Here is a 14,262-nt window from a genome sequence, read left to right as displayed (position 1 = left end):
CAGTAATTTCCTGGGTATTCAGTACAGTTCCAACATTCCTGAGCTGCTAAGACTAAGCTGCTGACTTAAAATGTCGAAAGTGCTAATATTACTCGTGGTACCACTGATGTATCTATCACTCTCCCAAGGAATGTAGAGTCCGTCGCTGAAGTTCCTCAGAGAGCTCATCAATGCGATTGATGAGGTTCGGCAAATTCGAACCATAATGGCAATCAGGCATAGTCAGGATAAACACTGTCTTCTTGACCAATGGAATCCACGTAGATGGGTTATTTTGAGGGCCAATGAAATGGCACCCATCCGAATAAGTGGATACTGCAATGAACAAGCGGTCTCACTAGCTTGCATTGGCAATGATTCGGACTATGGGCTCCTTGACAGCCTGGCCAATGCCATGGACAACATGAGGCTGGAGAGGATCATACTGTGGAGCCAAAGCGAACCCACAGAGTTCCTACTCAACTACATCTCCCAGCAAGCCAATCGGTATAATTTTGTGCAGCTAACAATTGTGGCAATGAACGATGATCCCAACGCAGTACCAGCACTTTACCGCATGAATCCATATCCGACTCCACAGTTTAACCGATTAAACAATATATCCGACATAACAGGGGCTGCTCTATTCGAAAATGGCCTAAGTTTTCAAGGTAGAACGGCCATTGTGAAGCAAAGTGTGAATTCAAACATTAGCTTTAAAGTATGGTCGCCATCAGGTCCTATACCCTTGTCCGCCCTCAAAGACTATGAAATTATTCAGTTCGCCATCAAGTACAACTTAAGTTTGAAATTATATGACCAAAATGATACGAAATCGGGTCATTTCGATATACAGCTGGGTCCACGTTTCATAACCAAGGACTTTCCCACCCAGATGGCCTTCGTAAGTCCCAACACCGCCTGCTCACTGATCGTCATAGTTCCCTGCAGTCAAAAGTGGCGTCTTATGGATGTACTTCAGAAATTGGGTGTACTGAAATTGATATGTTGCCTTTCGATTGCCTATGTGATTTTTGTTTCGATAGAAACCCTAATACTTTGGCTAACCCACAGGATATGCAATCGTGGAATCCGCCTGACCTGCTTGAGTCCACTGCTGAATCCTCGTGCCTTTCGTGGCATTTTGGGTCTACCATTTCCGGAGTTTCGCAGATCAAGCATTTCACTGCGCCAACTCTTTCTGGTCATCAGCGTTTTTGGCCTGATCTTTAGCAATATTGTGAGCTGCAAACTGAGTGCGCTGCTCATGAAACCAGCCCAAAATCCGCAGGTGCGAAACTTTAATGAGTTGCGAGATAGCGGATTGATAACTATTACGGATGCATATACGCACTCCTTCATCAAGACGCACATCGATACGGAATTCTTTGATCGAGTGCTACCCAACTACTTGATTGTCGAAAAGAAGGAAACACTCAGAATGCTTTTGAGTTTAAACGATAGCTACAGCTATATAATGTACACACCTACGTGGAAATTGTTAAATGCGATTCAACGACCGTTGGATGAAAGGGTTTTTTGCGAATCCGAGAGTTTGACCATTGCCTGGAATCTGCCACGAATGTATGTCCTAGAGAACAATTCTGCCTTGAAATGGATGCTTACAAGGTTCATCAACTATATTCCGCAAACGGGATTATCTAATGCTTGGAATGAAAAACTTCCTTATGCTGTAAAACAATTTTACAATATCACCTTTTCTCCCAAGAAGAATACAGGACCAGTTCCACTGTCCATTGAGAACTTGAGCTGGATATGGCATCTGCTGATCATCGGAGAAAGTATCGCCACATTGGTCTTCATTGTTGAGATACTTGTCAAGAACAGGAACCGATTCATATGCAACATGAGGGAAAGATCAAGCGAAGGTGACGATATCGCTTAGAAAAGGTTTTAAAGCAATAATCTCTTTGCTCAAATAAGCACATCATGGTTATTCAATTTATTTCATTAACACCTAAAAACTTAATTATAGCAAGAAAATAAGCTTATCAAAAGAGCACATCAAAATATATATAAATATATTCTGTAATGTATTCTATATAACATTTCCATACAGGAGAAAGTCATATCTTAAGCATTCAATGTCACTTAAGCAGACGCGAAAAGCCATTAAATTAATCCAGATTAAAACTGACAGCTGTCAATTAAGATATTATAGTTCAATACGACGTAAATGGGCGACCAATACCAAAATAGTTTTTAGTTTAAAGTTCAGTCTTAATTTGCAAGAGGTGACAAAACTACGTGAAGTGCAAAAGATGTCACTTGTATTGAATTTACTATGGTATTTATACTTCTGTAGAGCCAAACTGTTAGTGAGGAAACCGAATTCCCGCAGCTAAAATATCTCAACAAAGTTGTGCGTTTGATGATTAAACTGCTTAAGATGAAAACACTGGTGATAGTTCAACATCATCTGCATTACAATTGCAATCTTCAGCACTGGAATTCCCATGGAATGGCCACTATAAGGACTGATGATCAGGGAAAAATAAGGATGAAGGACAATTTTAACAGCCGCACTTTGACTATAGTTTGTATGGGCGAAAGTGAACACATCAGGCTGCTGAGAAATGTATTCGAAACTTTTGGGAACATGCGACAACAGCGACTAATACTGTGGACCCAAATGGAACCTAAAGAGGATTTCCTCCAAGAGATTTCAAACAGAGCAACAGAATTCAAACTCTTGCATCTTTTGGTGTTGCAAGTTGGGCCAGAAGGTCCTTTGTCATTCTATCGCCTAATTCCGTTTCCTAGTGCCCACTTTAAGCGAATTGAAAATATCTGGCACCTCAATGACTCTGAGTTTGTGAATAACGAGTTGAATTTTCATGGAAAGACGGCTATTGTGAAGCACGATTATAACTGGACTATAGAAATGGGTAATATTAGGAACTGTCCCATTTCTCGTCTCGAAGACATAGAAGTCTTTGAATTCGCAAAGAAATACAACCTGAATTTGCAGTTTTTTAATGATGTAGATCGCTTTGATATCGAGCTAAGAAAACGCATTATATACCTCAATAATTTATCCCAGCTCATAGACTTTGGAACGCCAATGAGCTTCTCGTCGCTTTTGATTGTCGTTCCCTGCGACACTTATCCAGAAATGGATTTTATACATTATATTAGTCTACATCATATTCGTGTTGATTGAGATAACTTTCCTTAAGGTAACCTTTCGGTTTTCCACCCAACCGCATCACCAGGAGTTCCTCAATCCGCTGGTGAATCTATATGCATTTCGGGCCATTTTGGGTCTACCATTTCCATTGCCTCGAAGATCGAGTCTTTCGCTGCACCAGCTCTTTTTGGCAATTGTAATGTTTGGAATGATTATCAGCATCTTTATCAACTGCAAGCTGAGTTCGATGCTTACAAAGCCCTATCCCCGCACTCAGGTCACCAATTTCAAAGAGTTGCAGTCCAGTGGCTTGACTGTTGTTATAAATGAAGATGCGAACAATTTCATTGAAGAGAAATTCGCTTTGGAGGACATCAAGCAATATATGCCAAGAAAAGCAGTATTGACCTATGCAGAAAGAGAGAAATTTCTCATATCGCATAAAGACGGTTACGCCTTTGCTTTATTTTCTGATAATTTTTTTGCTATTCGAAACTATTAGCGATCCAAAGGGGTACGAGCCCACTGCAGCTCAGTGGACTTGGTAATCGCCAGGAATGTGCCGAGAGTCTTTATTTTGGGAAACAATTCGATACTGGAGTGGCCGCTGATGAGATTTACAACGATAATGGAGGAATCTGGCATTACCAATCACTGGCGAAAAAATATTCCCAGAAGTAATGATAAGAATCTAAAAGAAATCACCATTTTCAATGACAGGGTACTCCCAGTACTTCCTCTTTCCATGGAGCACTTGACTTGGTTGTGGTGTTTACTTATCCTGGGCTACAGCATTTCGATGATAGTGTTTCTTGCTGAGATTTCACTTAAAAGGAGGAAGAAACCCCTCGAGAATAGGGAACCTAACGCCTTTATGTGTTAATCAAAGAAATTATACGTTTTAGTAGTCTAATAAGGATGTATCTTGATTTATGTTTATGTTTATTAGCCTCACTTATCCTGATACTTGAGAACTACATAAAGTAAAATTTTGCTTAGCTCAAAATATCATAAGTATGTACTTCTCTACTAAATTTAAAAGTTTATAAGTGTGATTCTGAATAAAAGTTTATGTAATATGAGCGTTTTAACAAATTAATTTTTTCTTACTTCTTGGGCTCCATCTTGTTCAGAAAAAAGTGATTGAGTGAGAGAGTGGCTTCATTTTTTAATCAATTGCAATTTGCTAACTTTCAAAACGGAAATAAATAGAATTAAAACAATAAAACGGTTTAGAGTGAACTTTATTAAATATATATCTCTTTTGATATTTGTAAAAGCATTATTTTGTGTTCATAAGCAATACATAGTTTTTCTTCAAGCTCGTGATATTAATAGCATCTTTTTGGTGAACATATATGTATATTTGAGGTGCTTGCTGATTAAAAAATATTCCATTACTTATATTTTCCAAACATTAGACAATGCCAAAGCTTCTAGGGCGTCTTTGGTATTTGGCCCAAAGTATTTCCATCATGAAAACGATGAATGATATGACGTAGGCGATACAAAGTAAAGCCCACAGCCATTTGAAATGCTCAAATGACAGTGGTTGATAAGAAAGCTGCTCTTCAAATCCACGCAGAGATGTCTTAATAAATTTTCTCATCTTTTTTCCAGCCATTTTAAACCAGTAAGTGCTCATACCCGTATCAGCACTCTTAACAATGAAATGCCGGAGGTGTCGACTAAATATGGAGTTTCTGCGTAGTGAGAAAGTCAGCGGCACGTTCTCAAGGATGGTCAAATTCTTGCTCTCACATAAGATTTTTAGATTCAACGATTTCATTTCCTCTTTGAAAGCACGCCAAGGAATCGAATGGGACACAAAGGCCCATTTCATGTCGAATGAATACACCAGATTCATTAAATCCCTAGATGTGACAGTCTTAACATTGGGAACCTCAACTCTAAAGAAGTCAGCACTGATTTCCTGCTCAATAAACTGTCGCGTATGTGGATCCACCACCACAGTCAATCCATTTTGCCGCAACTCAGCAAAGTTCTCTATATGCGAGTAATAGGGTTTCTTGGTCAGAAAGGATCTGAGTTTGCAATCGAAGAAGCCAACAAAGAGTGTCCCAAATAGACTCATAAAAACGAAAAAATGTTTAATTGATAGGCTGGATCGATGGGAGATGGGAAAAGCCTGGCCCAAAATGGCTCTAATTGCTCGAAGATTCACCAACGGGTTTGTATATCTCATGCTGAAATTTCGGCGATTAAAGCGATTGGATATAAACACAAAGGTCGACTCCGCTACCACGAAGGTGATGTAGAAAACCAGGGCCAACCAGGTCAGAGTTCGCAATCCCAGTTCCTTAAAAATATCCAGGCCCCTTAACTCCGTGCCACATGGCACCACAATTATCAGGGAATTTGAGTTCATGTCCATCGCAATATGTTTGTGATCCGAAAAGGATTTACTATTGTGCAGATGTGTGTTCATATCGATGTCATAGTTATCTTCTTCCTTAATTGTTGAGTTTTGGATTTGAAAGGTTGAGTTGTGCCTGTGTGCGAATTCTACGAACAATTCGGTCAAAGCTACAAATAATATTCGAGTATCGCTTGGTTTTACGTTTAATACCCTTCCGTGGAAATTTATGAAATGGTAGAAGATTTTTTTGATCGCAAATATATTGCCAATCTGCTTAAAATGCGGTGCCGGAAATGGTTGCAATCGAAGTGTGGATGCCGAAACTTTTCCATTCCATTTTTCCCGAACAATTAGCACTATCAAATGCAGAAATTGTAGATCCTTCAGCTCATGGGCGATGTCCTCAATAAAACTTGGATCTGGTTTCTGATGAATCATTAAAATTATTCGCTCCTGCCGCAAGCCATCGAATGTTTTTGCCAGTGTATTCAAAAGTTCTCTGAAAGAGTTCCTTGTTAACCAAACCAAAGCCAATGCATTGTGGTTGAAGTTCTGTTCCAAATCAAATGCAGTCAGTTCATTTGAGCGCAGAGTTGGAATTCCTGAAGGATTCCAGTCCTGTAGCGAACCATTGAAACAATTACTTTGGTGCAGTAAAAACAAAGTATCCACTGGACGGTCACTGTGAACAGCTTGCAGCAGAGTGTTTAGAAATATCTCATGTTGATTCTCAGTTCCTTCGGATGGCTTGTAGATTAAAAGAAGTAGCAGAAATACATTAAAGCACTTTAACTGTCCCGGCAATGCCATTTCGTATTTAAACCAACGATCTTCAAGTCAAACTGACTGCAATTTAACTCCCACTTACGCCTCTGCAATTTCCATTTCCTGATATCAGATGGCAGCTGTCAACTTTGAATGACATGATCATAGATGAGGTTTAAGGAGTTTCATTAACTTAAGAGGTCGATTATCTGTAACCTGGGTATATTGATTAAAAACGGTCATAGAAAGAATACAATTTTATATTCATATAGGTAGTGCAGTCACATGCATTCATATCCTGCATGTGTCATCAAATGTCAGAGCAAAATGCTACTTCAAGTGCACAAGCATTAATCCATGAGCAGAAAACGATGTAAATAAAATTAGTTTAATAAAATACCCTTACACATGAGATATGTCACTATGGCGGGTTTTTCTCTGACCCCCAAAAACGATCTCAATGATGAAAACAATAATTGCAGACCCATAGCCGCAGACAAGAATACACCAAAGCCATTCGAAGTGATGAAGTGACAAGGCCTTTTCTCTTTCCACATAATTTCGCTGAATAGTTGTGTTGACTGCTTTGCCCAGAATGTATGGTGATTGCTTCAGCCAATGACCCACAAAGCCGTGCTCATGCAATCGCATCATAAACCTGAACAGGCTCCTGTCCAGCATGGAGTTATTCTTGAGGATATAGGTCATGGGCAGAGCTTCTATGATGGTCAAGTTTTTGGACCTGCACAACAAGCTGCGGCCGTAGTATTTGTGAAATTTATTCAGGACTTCCCAGTTCTCTGAGAACATGAGGTATGCGTTGTAGGTGTTCGCGTTCAGCAGCATTTCAATCTGTTCCCACTGGCTAACAGACTTCAAGTTTATCAACTTGTTCCTAACGAAATCAGCTCCAGTTTCACTATTTAGAAATGCATCCATCGCAGGTCCTGCGATTACGTCCAGTCCACTGTCTCGTAAATCCTCAAAGTTTTTAACGTGTGGCTGGTCGGAGTGCTTCATCAGGACAGCTTTCAACTTGCAGTTGAAGAAGCTGCTGGAGATCAGTCCAAAAATGTTGATTGCCAGAAAAAGCTGACGAAGCGATAGGCTAGATCTTCGACTGATCGGAAAGGACATGCCCAAAATAGCTCGAAATGCACGAAGATTTAGCACTGGAATTAGATGGCTGAAGCGGCAGGATCTGCCGGATATTCTGTGGGTTATAACGAGTATAAAGGCTTCAGCCACCACGAATATGATGTAGACAAAGAAAATGTGTCGCAGCCAAGAGTTTACATCCAGTTGCTTGAAGACTTCCTCGATGCTCAGCTCTTTGCCGCAGGGAACAGCAACCATTAGCGAGGATATGTCGTGGGGATTCCAATTCTTTAAATTTTCCATATTCGTGTGCACTTGGGTTTTCAATTGGATGTCGGGAACCAGAGATGTGCCGTCCACTGGCAACTTGTACGAGGCATTCAAAACTCTGAAACTCAAATTGTATATGAAGGCGAACTGGATAATGCCGTAGTCACTATTTCGAACTATGGGTATCGAAACACCTGGCGATAAAGTGACATTGATACACATGGTCGCCTCCCAATCAGGCAGCAGATTGAAGACTTTGCCTTTGAAGTTTTCCTCGGGCGTGTAAAATATGGGTCCTTTAAGGTCTAAAATATCATCGATTTTTTCAAATTTAATACTTGGAAAAATGTCAAGGCGTCGTATCGGTATTGTGTCCATCGGATGTTGCGTAGCTTCAAGGATAATCATTTGATAAAACTCATGTTTCTCCACTTGAGCGGCAATCACATTAAGTAAATTATGTGTTAGTTTTTTGTCCATCCACAGGATAATTCGCGCCTGTCGCATTCGATTTAAGTCCTTGGCCAGACTTTCGAGCAGAGTCATTCCATAATCGTTACAGATGCAAACAAGGGCCATTATCACACTGTTAAAATGTCTTCTGACTTCTATAATATTAAATTCGTTCAGACGCAGCGTAGGAATTTCTGGATAATTCCAATCCTGGATCTCACACTCCATAGCTGAGTGTTGCAATATTAGCATCGTTTCAACTACTTCTTCTCGTCGAATCTTATCAACGAGTTTGCTGAGAAACCTGAGCTGCAGACTCTCCACATTTTCCAGCGTCTCTTGACTGAAATGTGTCATTAATATCAGAATTATTGCGACCCGAATTTGCAAGTCCATGTTTTATAACTGATTTTAAGTAGTGCAGGAAATAAACTGGTTGAGCAGTGAGCTTGAAAGTGTTCAACTAAACGAAGTGTATTGTGGACTCATATGCTGACAGCTGACAATCGGTACAAAGATCTCAGTACTTCCTTATGAAAACTAACCATCGCTTGATGTTAATTGAATTGGAACATTAAGTTGAACTACAGGAACTTTTAATTTCATTAAAGCATTTTCAAACCTTAAGACGGAGCAACTATGTTCCTCTAACACGATTCAAGTTTCGGCAAAATCCTCATTAGAAAATTGTCTTCAAATTATTTGTTAATATTTATTGGTAAAATCGAATTCCGCTCAGACACCTGATTTTCGGTTACAATCGTTGCGAGATTGTGCGAGAATATCATTTTCAAATTCAGGCCATAAAATATGACCGCAAATAATCTCGCATCTGCCCAACTGGCATTCCGCGCTGGTTTTGTCTGTCGGAGAACCGAACCACAGACACTCATTAATCAGGCGGCAAATTGTCACAATTTGTGGCAATTGTTTGCCTGTATTTGTGCTGCTGTAATTATGACAATTTTGCTTAATTGTTTTTGTTGCGGTCGCTGATGCCAGCTACTCGTTTTTATTTTTTCTTTTTTTTTTTTTGCTCTGTGATATTCATTTGCTATTTATCTCACATATGATTGTTTACATTTAGCAATTGCTGGTGGGCATCGCAAGTCGCTCGCTGCTTTGGCTTAACGAAGCTAATTTGATTAATTTCCCTTTTGGAGCCGGCACACACGTCGTATACGTAATACGCCGATAATCCGCCCCGTTACAGTTTATGAAACGTTAATTAGGACTGATAATTATCAGCCGGGCATGGGAGAATGTTAATTGAAGCACGGCACGCTGTTTTCATTATGCCGATTGAGCGAGAAGTACGTTTCAATGGAATGTTTATGACATTTGCCACTCAGTTACCACTAATTGTGTGCTAGCCACGCAAAATGGGCCTACTTTAAATCCCATTAAAGAGCACACATCGCATTTGAACGATATTAAATAAAGCCAGCTGGGCGCAGAAACTTCCGAAATCCCCTTTAATCTTTAACAGTATTAATGTAACAAGAGCGCGATGCCATTGCCACTCAATCAGTTGGACGGCCTCGAAACCGCAACGAAAAAAAAAGCCGAAGAAAATTTCATGAAAAATTGAATAAACAAATCTGATTATGCGTCGAGCGCAGAGACACTCAAACACACACACACACACTCGCACACACACCATCGAAAAACACTCGCCGTTCAATTTAGAAACCGCAATTTGTATTTTCCTCTGTCGGATATCCATATACGCAAATATATATACACTTTTATATATGTACGTATGTATGCATGTATATTCTCGGTCCAATTTCCAGCGCTGACAAATGCAAAACCCCAGCATTTGGCCGTCGGTTCACTCTAAATGTTATTTATAATAGAATTTATGCCTAGATGCCGAGCATCTATACGCCGTCCTGAAATGAACTGGACAAAATGCAAATGGCAGCCTGTCGCCAGCGTTCCAATTTGGTTCTTGTATCAGGTTTTAATACCCTAAATACGCTGTTATATTGGGGCATTATGTGCATACATACATTGCTGATACCTGCATTATGCACTTTTAGGCACTTCAGATAAACGCATAAATATAGCTAGTATTTCGTATGTACTATAAATCAGTCAAAAATATGTGTTTTCAGACTGAAAAAAACTCCTAAAATATATATATATTATATTTATAAATGGTATTTAATTGGTTTAGATGGCGAGGCGATTGTGCCATTATTTGTTTTCATTTTCCCCGCTTGAAGGCGGGTTTAGGCAACCGCAGAATTCAGCAACAGAAATGGCGGACGGGCGTTATAATGAACCATTTTGCGGCCAAATATAGGAAAGAAAATGATGCAGGATAGAAAGATGCATTCCCTGCATCCCTGGATGTATTTTGCGGCCGAATATAGGAAAGAAAACAAATAAATAGTTCCAATACCTGCCAAAATGTTAGCAATTTTATACTTTTCGCGCTGCGTTTCAAAATGATTCATAAATTGAAAACGAAATTGAAATGGACACTGGTCAAATAGCATTTGGCATTATATTAAAATAAAGTCATAAATTGGGCAAAATGTGTGCTGTGTTGCCATTTCCATTTCCATGTCCATTTCCCTTTCCCACTTTCACCCACTCTTCGCCTTTCTCTTTCTATCAGTGTATGTGTGTGTGTGTGCGTGTGCCCTGTAGCGTTAAAATTGCATGAAGCCAAATCTCAATGGCATTTATGTGCTGTTGTGGCGCCGCCATTAACACGGTCAAAAATGCTGGAGTTCGCGAATTGGGATTGCGATTGTGATTGGGTTTGGGATTGGGCCTGGGATCTGGGATAAGTGTGGGTGTGGCAGGGCGTTGGCAGCCATTGTCAGCAGTGGTGTTGGCCATACAACAATGGCCGCTGGCGGCATGTGTCAACAGCTGTTGCACCGCCGCGGCTGCAGTTGCATAATTTTTGGCCTCTGCCTCTGCCACACCAACATCCGCACCAGCAGCAGCACCCACTGAATGAGCAACAAAAGTGGCACAACAACGGCGAAATATGAATGAATGCCATTGGTAAAAGTCAATTTAATTACAAACAGGCGTATTTAAATTTAAATCAAGCCGCCATGCTGTCAGCCCTTTTCTCTGTTCTCTGATGCCCTTTCATTTTAGTTACTTTTCAACCAAATTGAGCATGAAATACAGTCTAAGCGCTGGTTTTTATATGTTTAATAATAAAACTATAGTTCACAACTAAAATCTGAATGTTGCTTTTGCAGGATGCTTAAAAGCATTTAATAGTTAACTTTAAATATTTCACCAGTTACGCTCTTCCTGCGTGTGCATGTAAATAGTTCACACGGCCACTAAAACGGAAGTCGTAACACACACAAACACACCCACACACACACATGCATGTGGGCCGTGCACTGTGTGTGTGTGTTAGTATGCCAGTGCAGGCGCTGCAAAGTATGCTACGAAATATTTTCAGTTTCATGCGCCAAGGCTTTACATTCATTGTGTGTGTTCCCGACACGCCTCCCTCCCTCCCCCCGCCCCTCTGGCCCACCGCTGTGGCAGAGAAATGGAATTGTTTATTTGCTTTCGCCTTTTCTTATTTAAAACTATTTTATGTGCCTGCTGTCCCAGCGTAAACTTTGCCAAAACGATGGAAAGTGCGGAAAAAAACTAGAACCTGCCCAGGGAAAGTCCTGATAGAAAGAGTAAGAGAGAGGGAGAGGGTTAGAGGGAGAGGGCGAGATCTGTACCAGCAATTGGAGTGTGAAACGTTTTCACTTCCGTGTGCCTTTGGTCCACGTCTGTGTCCGTGTCGGTGTCGGTGTTGGTATCGGTGTTGGTAACTGTGTCTGTGTCGCTCCTGCAGCACTTTTCTTAGCATGCACATAAAGTTTAGTCGATTCTGTTGCTCCTTTCGTTTTGGCCATGGCTTACACTCGCTGCCGTTCGGCCAAAATCCCATTTGGCACTGAATTGTGTGCACACATTGAATTTGTAGCTAGCTTAAAACCGGAGCAATCTATGGGCATTAATAGATATTTTATCTCTGTGGCATGTGTACTATTTATATTGCTCCTTTTTGTGCAGTGTAATTGAATTGCAAGTGCAGAGAGTGCCATACTTTTTATTTGCTCCCTGTTTTGAGTTTCTTTAGCTGACCAACACAAAAATTTCGTATTGATGTGGTGCATATTTTCCTTATTTATAATACATATCTCGTTAAAGTTTCTGTTTTTAGATAAAACATCAAACTTATCCCAATTTATCTGAATTTTTGGCCTACACCACCTATTTTTTTCCTGTGCATTTGAGGCCCTTCAACGAGCCATTGAAGATAGCCAACGGTTTATGACGTGTTTATTCGCCACAACAATTGCGACACAATTGTGCCACATGCAGTGACATTTATGTGACCAACTCGAGTGCGAGAGAGACGGATGGCTGGTTGGTGGAAGAGAGAGAGAGAGAGAGAGAGGGGGCGAGTGTTGTCTATGAGTTATGGCTCTTCAAGCGGCAACTGCAACCGCTGCATGCAACGTTGACACATTTTACTGTGTGTGTGATAAATGAAGCATGCCAAGAAAAGCCAAGTCCAGGCACGTGACAATTGCGGTTGCCCTCGAGTGTTGCGCTTTAGTAGTAATAGTAGTAGTAGTAGTAGTAGTAGTAGGCTAGAAAATGGCTCAACCTTACGGCTAGGCACTTGATTTTGCTATTGCTAAATGATTTACTTATTTCGAACCGTTCTCGTATCTTCAAAGACTAAGAAACTGAAACAAGTTAGATAAAGGATTACAAAAGTGTTGTGCCCCTAAACTCTTATTTATTTATTTGACACAGCAATGAAGGCTTGTTACGTTTAATAGTTAAATAAATCCAATCAAAACAGGTAAGCTTTTCAAATTAAAATGGATTTTGGCCTTTAGCTTGAGCTGGGCAAATTGATTTTATTGAAAATGAAAAGATAAACGGTTGTACAAAGTATTGCCACCATCTGCGTACCACTTAAAACATGGCCAGGAATCTTCTCATTTTCAACTGGGAACTCGAATTGCCAATTGAACAATAAAGTCATAATACTCCTTTCGAGTAGCGCATGGCAAGGCTGTGTGAGCGTGAGCCGGGCTAAATGAAATAAAATGCAATAAAATAACAACTTAACACCTTTTGGCGCAAAACAGACAAAGCGAGCACAAAAAGGGAGCCACCTACGAAGGACTCCGAATGCCAGGCCCACAATGCCAACTACTACAAATATACATATAGCCATACAATTCACACACACAAGTGCGCAGGCAATGCAAAAAGCAAACCGTAAGCGCAGACTAAGCCGATTATAGCACGAAAGTAACGGCAATGATGGCAGTTGTAGCAGTGCACTGGAAAAAAAAATCCATCTTATACCTTTAGAATTAGATCTGAGCAACAGAAAAGTTTTAGAAAGATTTCAGTTCATTTAAAAGTTAATCTAAATCATTACTGAAAAAGAAAAGTATTTCAGCTAAATTGAAATAAATAAATATGTACATCTGAAGTAGCAGTGTAACTGTGAGAAAAGGGGGGGTTATTTGGCAGGAAGTGCGTGGCGCTTAGAGAGAGAGAGAGGGAGAGAGAGGCACAGATAGACAAGGACGGACTAGGAGTCAGGCAGGCAATGAATTATCGCACTAGCTGCGCCAGCAGTCGAGACAAAAGTGTTGTAAAAAATGTAGTACTATTAATTTTCTTTGCATATCTTATTGTATCTTCATAAACAGACACGCACACACAATCCCACGTCTGGGAAATTGCGGGGAAAAGCAAGCGGATATTCGAAGGGTTGGTGTTGGTGTTGGTGTTGGTGGGTAACAGCCCTCAGGAAACTGGCTTAGTGCTAAGAGATTTCTAATTCAGTTGAGCAGAAATAAATTACTTACCGTAATTGTTTGCCATATAAAACTGTAGCAAAATACCACCGAGATCTTTGAAAGAGCCCCCTCCCCCCTCCCCTTACCTTTCCCAATGTGTTTTTTTTTCCAGACAGCTCAGTAAAAGGATTCCAGCGTAAGGCGTGAAAATCATCTTAAATATCTCGCTGGGAACTTAAGCTATCTAGTGTTGGTGATGGTGGGTGAAACTTTAATAATTTTTTACAAAATTTATGCACTTGTTTACTTTTAATTTATCTACCGCACACTTATAGTTGACACGAGTG

At 40.3% G+C, this 14,262-nt stretch overlaps 4 protein-coding genes across 4 annotated transcripts; 2 read left to right on the top strand and 2 right to left on the bottom strand.

The window, feature by feature from the left end:
• Window positions 1-70: 70 nt before the first annotated feature.
• On the top strand, window positions 71-1,885 carry LOC120454223. The gene is given in 1 exon segment (XM_039639323.1): window positions 71-1,885. A coding segment is annotated over 1 exon segment (1,815 nt).
• A 399-nt stretch (window positions 1,886-2,284) lies between these two features.
• Window positions 2,285-4,013, top strand: LOC120451614. Its single transcript, XM_039635454.1, is given in 2 exon segments — window positions 2,285-3,108; window positions 3,110-4,013. Coding segments are annotated over 2 exon segments (1,728 nt in total).
• Window positions 4,014-4,547: 534 nt separating this feature from the next.
• Window positions 4,548-6,320, bottom strand: LOC120451613. The gene has a single exon (XM_039635453.1). The coding sequence runs from the start codon at window positions 6,318-6,320 to the stop codon at window positions 4,548-4,550; it is 1,773 nt and encodes a 590-aa protein (XP_039491387.1).
• A 357-nt stretch (window positions 6,321-6,677) lies between these two features.
• Window positions 6,678-8,324, bottom strand: LOC120454214. Its single transcript, XM_039639311.1, has one exon. It carries the CDS (start codon window positions 8,322-8,324, stop codon window positions 6,678-6,680), a length of 1,647 nt encoding a protein of 548 aa, XP_039495245.1.
• Window positions 8,325-14,262: the final 5,938 nt, after the last annotated feature.

This window comes from Drosophila santomea, chromosome 3R (assembly GCF_016746245.2).
Source record: "Drosophila santomea strain STO CAGO 1482 chromosome 3R, Prin_Dsan_1.1, whole genome shotgun sequence".
Classification (NCBI taxonomy): Eukaryota; Metazoa; Arthropoda; class Insecta; order Diptera; family Drosophilidae; genus Drosophila; species Drosophila santomea.
The sequence above is the reverse complement of the archived record's forward strand: the minus strand, read 5'-3'. Positions and strand labels throughout refer to the sequence as shown.

Coding starts and splice junctions, on each gene's coding strand:
- LOC120454214 (XM_039639311.1), bottom strand. CDS start 8,324: ATGGAGTGTGAGATCCAGGATTGGAATTATCCAGAAATTCCTACGCTG.
- LOC120451613 (XM_039635453.1), bottom strand. CDS start 6,320: ATGGCATTGCCGGGACAGTTAAAGTGCTTTAATGTATTTCTGCTACTT.